Source organism: Zalophus californianus, chromosome 1 (genome assembly GCF_009762305.2).
Source record: "Zalophus californianus isolate mZalCal1 chromosome 1, mZalCal1.pri.v2, whole genome shotgun sequence".
Taxonomy (NCBI): domain Eukaryota; kingdom Metazoa; phylum Chordata; class Mammalia; order Carnivora; family Otariidae; genus Zalophus; species Zalophus californianus.
The window spans coordinates 102,968,686-102,975,297 of record NC_045595.1 but is presented as its reverse complement, the minus strand read 5'-3'; the positions used below and the strand labels follow the sequence as shown (position 1 = coordinate 102,975,297).

Here is a 6,612-nt window from a genome sequence, read left to right as displayed (position 1 = left end):
AACATATTGCATAAATAGGGAGCCATTTTGTGACTAGTTACTGTAATAACAGGAGTTTAAATTAAAATGTGGTGCCTAAGTATATGTATTCTTAAGATCATTTCAGATATGTTATTCAATACCCAGTGGCTTGATTTTAACCTGTAAAAAGTGCATTTTAAATATTATATTCATTTTAAGGCATTATTTACAATCAATGTATAGGGTCAGATCTGATTGAAAACTGGCATTACAGAAAAAGCTTTCAAAAAGTTTTAACCCTGAGAAGAAATACACAGATTCATATTTGCCATACATTTAGAAATATGATGCACATATAAGAGGATGGCCAATTAAGATCTAATGCTGTACAGAACATACAGATCAGTAGCTTGGAATCGTTAAAATAATTCGGCTCTGCATTATTATACATGTATCAGCCCCAGGCTTCATATTTTCATCTATCACATCAAATATGCATTACATATGCCAAAGGATCTGAGTTGCACATTTTGGAGGACAAGGCTAACATGTACAGAGGTCTTAGAAATCAGTTTTGTCTCAAAACCCTTCTATGACTCCCCTAAAATGACAGGCTTGTCTTTGAAATACCGTGAGGAAGTAAAGGGTAGAAGTGGGGGACAGGAGAAAAAGGGAACCACAAACCTGAAGCTGATATCAGCAAAATATATTGGTAGTAATTATATTTGTAGTATAAGACCTTTTGTCCTGAAGCCTCTCAAAGTACTTAGCAAACTCTGTCTCAATAACATTTTTTTTTTAGTTTAAATGCATTTTATTTTTAGACAACCTACATGACATGTTTTTTTCTTAAAAACAATGCCTCCACTCCAAATAAATCAGAGTCAAAACAAATGAAGAGCTCAAGATGCCTTCAGTCCCATCTAAGTACGGGTGTCGTGTGGATGAAGAGGAGGAGCCCGTTATGGCAACAGGTGACACATCCAAAGTCATGGCCGAATTCGTTAACATTTCTCCATTTCTAAACCATCCTTAAAGAAAATCATATATGGGGTCACACCATCCTCACGGTAGTCCAGCAGAGCAACCATGCCATCTGGATTCATGTTTTCACCAATAAAGAACTGGTAGTTTTTGAAATTAGCAAGGATGTGCTTGATTTGTTTTGCAGCCCCTGTCATAAAGGGCTTTACTCTTTCTGGCCTCTGTTCTTCAAGTTTGCCTTTGATTGATTTCATGTAATCTTTGATGTACTTCTTGTAGGCTTCTTTTGTGAAGCTGGTTTCCTGCAAGTGATGGTTCGTGACAATATCAACACCAGTGATTACTGTGCTTTCGGTACCTTCGCCCTCTGGGCCTTCAGCGGAAGCATTTCCACCAATGAGCGGGTCATCAATGTTACCCACTGTCCTACTGACCATCTTCCCCTACACCTCCAGGCACGGACCGTCCGCGATCTCCCGGATCTTGTAGATGTCAGAGAACATCTCATCATGGCTGATGAGGTCCCGGTAGATGATCATGACGACGGCTGGAGAGAGACGACGGCGGCACTACCTTAGCAGAAGCCAGGAGCTCTGAGCGAGCGCGGTGCAGCCGGAGCGGCGCTCGGGAGGAGGGGGGAGCGGGCGGAAAAGCTCAATAACATTTTTGACACACATCTAGTCCTAGGTTCAAGAACAAGAAGAAAAGAGCAAAGGAAAGACAATGCCTTATCCAGTTGCCCAGGACAGTCAGATTTTAGTCAGAACAGAAGAAAACAAACAAAGTAAACCTTTGGCAAGATGTTCCATGAGTGCCTCCTAAGTAAGTAGGGTCTGTAGTATTGCAAGATAAAATCTTATTTCTTGCTAACTCTCCTCCATCCTCATTTTCCCAAAAGATAGAGTCAATACCTGCAAAATAGCATTAATCATTAGAGGAACTCTCCTGGTTTAGGCTAATTAGAGAAAAATAAGCAGGTTACTTCTATGTAGACACATTTTTTTTTTTTTGCAGTGTCTACCTGCTTGTTTTTATCGATATATTGAGGATTTAGGCACAATAGTTGAGTCTTTTAGCCTTTGTATGAATTTGAATATAATTACTGCCTTACCAATTACAGTTGAGACCTGTAGATTTGAGCCAATATTCTTGTCAGCTTTGCACAGGGCAAGAGTCCTTCTCATTTTCAACAATATTTGATGAAAGTAAATTTGAATTAGTAGAAATGGAAAGGAAGTTTAGAAAGACAAATTCCTGCAAAGAATACAATAAAATAGTCTTTCTTGAATTTATCGTTGAGAAATCATTAAACTCATCTCCTGGTCCAAAGTAGTGATGGAAACTTTGAGAGCTTTCTCTCTATTAGAAAGAATGTGGACAAAGCCAGCATTAAAAGTACTGCTTTCAACAGGTATTTTTCTAGTTTTTCAGTATACTTTGGTTTAAATCAAAATTTGAACATTGAGTAACTTCTATAATCCTCCATTTCCTGTCATGTTTCTCCAGCACACTTTCAGGTGTCTGCCTTCACCTAGAACCAATCCTTTTTAAAGATTCATTTCCAGTTGCTACATCACATCTTACACGTGGAGAACAGTGAAACAGTGAGTAGGCCATGACACCCTATCTAGATCAAGTCCTCCATGATTTTTCTGACTTCTGACTAGCCACCTGGATCCTGCCCAGGCAGAGTCATGATAAGTACCTAGCAGATAGCTGGAATATGGCTTCTATCTTGGTCCAGGCTACTTGGGTAGTTCAAATCATAGCTAAATTAGTAAATACAACTCTATTATAATCCCATTAGGCAGAGTTCATCTTTTGCTCATGCATTAGAGTTGTGCTTCTACGTGAGATACTTCTACTCTATCTTTTTACTGAAGAAGCTTGCCACCATTTTGTTTGATGCAGAAGCATGGTTCTTACAGGCAAGTATGCACTGGGGAAAGAGAAGGAAGGAGATAGATTTTTCAATCCCATAAAGCAATGAACACTTCCTTTTTTTTTTTTTTTTGGTACTATAAGCATTACAGAGAAAGCTCACAGTAACTGCCTTTGTGGAATGATTTCCAGGCTTCTAGGAAGAACGTTTGTCTCTCTGAATATCTTGCATTTGTGCATGTATAAAATGTTTATTCTCATTTAATAAGACCTGAAATTCTACAGCCAGACATTACTTTGAACGTCTTAAGAAGTGATTGCTTTTAAAATACAAGTGATCATAATATATGTAAGACTTTAAGACTAATTAGGATCAGAGGGTTCAAAATTGAAGTTTTAACTCAAAAGCCAGTATGACATATTAAATTCTAAGGTGAGCCTGAGGAAAAAATGTCTTCATGAAGATTTACAAGGGAACACTTGCTTTGTGAATATAAGAGATGCATGAGAATTCTTCTTACTTTAAATGGACTACTGAGGAGAAAAAATATACAGTATTGTCTGGGTTCTGTTCAAAAGAAGAATCTAAGGATTGCAGCAGGAAGCTAAAGGCAAATTTGGATCCTAGAACCTGAAGAATAAATTGCAATGAACCACTCAGTATGGAGTAGCGTCCATCGGGAGCCAGAGGAATTTCACAAGAGTGGTACCATTGATAGGAGTCCCCAAGAACCTTAAATTCCCACTGAGGACTGATTTTTACCATCTGTCAGACCCAGAAAGTAGAAAGCCACTCAGCCTAATAAAAGCCCTATCTCTCACCTTTCCTCCTTCTCTTTTTGAACTTGAAATGGCTTAACACAGCAGCTACCAAGTGAAGTAGAAGGTAAGTAGGAAAAAAGGGAGGAAATTGAACTGTAATCCTTTTATGATGTTGCAGGCAACCACTAACTAGCTTGTGGAAAGGGAAGGAAAAATTTAGCTTGGGAAGAAAATCGAAGTATTGATTATCTTCTACTGGACATTTTCTAATCACTGAACCAAGAATATATCTTAAAGAGAGCATAAAATTCATGGAATCTGCCCAAGTATCTATCCAGGGAGAGAAACATTTGTTTCAATGAAAATTTTTAAACTGATGGTGAGATAGGAAGATAAAGTTGTACTTTGATTATATCACAAATTGTATTTGTTCAACATATGTATTATAACAACTATCATTTTGTGTGAGTAGGTTTTCCCCAAACATCCCGAAATAGGGTAGTTGTAAGGTCGGTGGGGGGTGGGAAGTGGGAGTTGGGGAAAATTGGGGAAATATTAAAGAGAGGAAATAGCAAAGAGCATGTCATGGTCAGGAAAAGAAGGTGCAGGAAGAGCAAAATCAGCCAGGGGAAATGAGAGCGTTGGAAGAGCAACATTTCCAGTGAGTTTATTAAGGAAATAAACGAGTGAAAGTGTGAATGGGAAAAATAAGGGAAGTAAGTAACTTGTAATCCTGGTGAGCTATGTTGATTGAATTTTGAATGCTAAACCTTATTCCATAGGCTAACCCCATTTGCTAACACTTTTTTATACATTGTTGGATGCCATTTGCTAAAATTGTGTTGAGATTTTTAAAAAATCTATATTCATGAAAGATATTGGTATGAAGTTTTCTTATAATGTCTTTTTCTAATTTTAGTGTGAGAGTAATGTTGGCCTCATAGAATGAGTTAGGAAATATTCCCTGATCTTCAATTTTCTAGGAGAGTTTATGTAAAAGTCTTCTATTAAATGCTTGGTAGAATTTTCCAAGGAAGCCACCTGGAGTTGTCTTTGTGGAAAGATTGTTAATGCTAAATTCAATTTCTTTAGTTATTTTAATAGAGATAAGGTATCAGGTTATCCACTTTCTGTGTGATCTTTGGTAGTTTATCACTTTCAAGGAATATATTCATTTAATCTGGATTGTCAAGTTTTTTTTTTTTGACAGAAGTTGTTCATGATATTCCCTTGTCATTTTAGTATCTTTTAGAATATTTAATGATGGTCTCCTTTTTCATTCCTGATTTCATTCACTCCTGTTTATTTGTGTCCTGTCTGTTATTTTTTTCTGACTGGTGACTAGAAGTTTATAAATTTAATTGATCTTTGCAGAAAAGCAGCTTTTGGTTTCATTTATTTTCTCTATTGATTTTCTGTTATCTATTTCATTGATTTCTTCTTTCAACTGTATTATTTTCTTTCCTGTGCTTTCTTTGGGTTTCATTTGTTCTTTTTCTATTTTGTAAGGTAGAAACTGAGGTTATTGATTTAAGACCTTTCTTATTTTCTACAATAACTGTTTAGTACTATAGCAAAGAAACTATTAACCTAGCACCATTGCCCACTGAAATTATCTTTCAAAACCAAAGTGAGTTTAGTGGTTCTTTAAAAAGTTAAACAGAATTACCAAAGATCTAGAAATTCCACTACTTTTATACAAGGAACATGTTGAAGAAAAATGTAAGAAGGGATTCAAAAGGGAGAGAGAAATCAAATAAAGAAAGATCTTGCATGTCATTTTAAAGAATCCAAGCCTTACTTATGGACAAATAAGGAAACTCTTGAAATCTAAGTAAAGTAAAGGTGTGCTATGATCAAAGTTTCACATTACATTAATCTCCCTGGAAGAAGTATCAGTTGGGTTAGCAGGAATCCGAAAATTATAGTCCATGAGCCAATTCCCAGCCCACCACTTGCTTTTTGTGAATAAAGTGTTATTGGAACACAGCCATGCTTATTTGTTTACGTGTTGTGCTGCAATGATAGAGTTGAGTAGTTACAACAGAGACCATATGTCCTGCAAAGCTGAAAGTATTCACAATTGAAGACTCTACAGAAAAAGTTTGCCGACCCATGGATTAGAGTGAGTCAAGAATGATTTCAGAAACTAATTAGAAAGGTTCTAGCAATAATTTTAATGAGGCACTATAAGAGCCTGACATTTAACAGGGTTTCTCAAATGTTTAGCATCATTGGACCACGATTTTCGCCATTTCTTTCAGCACTAAATCAAAACCAGGAGGCATTTTGTTAACCACCAACTGGTCTCTGCGAATAAAGCAGTATGTGGGCAAAGCAGTATGTGGGCAAAGCAGTGTGTGGATTGGCAGCACGGCTTTATTCATTCAGCAATGCCTTTCTCCATGCACGTCTTGCTTGTGCTCCCTCAGAAATGAGCCTGAAGCACCTTCTCCAATTTATATCACGGCTCATAAAATAAGTATTCTTCTTCCGTAGTTTAGGTGTTCAGAAAATAATAAAAGTTATTGAGTATATATCTTTCCCTATACATATATTAAGAATGGGTTCCTACTCTGGAGGTCTCATCCAACTATAAGTCAAAATCTTTTCACACACACTCAATATAGTAATTCTCTTTCTGATTGTGTGCTATTGATGTCCATACCCAAATGGTGGTATTGGATAAGGAATTTTGCCAATAGCTTGCCTTGCTTTCTACCAAGCATAATACTTGTCACTTTGCAGATGATTTTATATGCTTCTTGGCAGTGTGTGACTTGCAAATGGTTTTATTATGAAGGAAAGAGTAAATTTTGACCATTTTCTACTTTAGCAGAAAAACTCAATTTCATGCTAAAAAGCATGATTTGGGGATTGTTCTGGAGAAATCTGATTGTTTTACCAGTGAGGTCATTTTGCTTTTAAAACTGGCATAAAAGTCTTCATAGCTTTATGTCACTATTTGAGCATGCCTTATAACAGACAACATCCTGAAGATTAGAATGGTCTCTGGCTATTTGA

At 36.7% G+C, this 6,612-nt stretch overlaps 1 protein-coding gene across 1 annotated transcript; it reads right to left on the bottom strand.

The window, feature by feature from the left end:
* Positions 1-905: 905 nt before the first annotated feature.
* LOC113917086 (translationally-controlled tumor protein-like) lies at positions 906-1,593 on the bottom strand. Its single transcript, XM_035729310.1, has one exon. The coding sequence runs from the start codon at positions 1,380-1,382 to the stop codon at positions 966-968; it is 417 nt and encodes a 138-aa protein (XP_035585203.1). The 5' UTR covers positions 1,383-1,593; the 3' UTR covers positions 906-965.
* Between the last annotated feature and the right edge of the window lie 5,019 nt (positions 1,594-6,612).

What these genes read in the sequence shown, in the direction of transcription:
- LOC113917086 (XM_035729310.1), bottom strand. Translation starts at nt 1,382, where the DNA reads ATGGTCAGTAGGACAGTGGGTAACATTGATGACCCGCTCATTGGTGGA.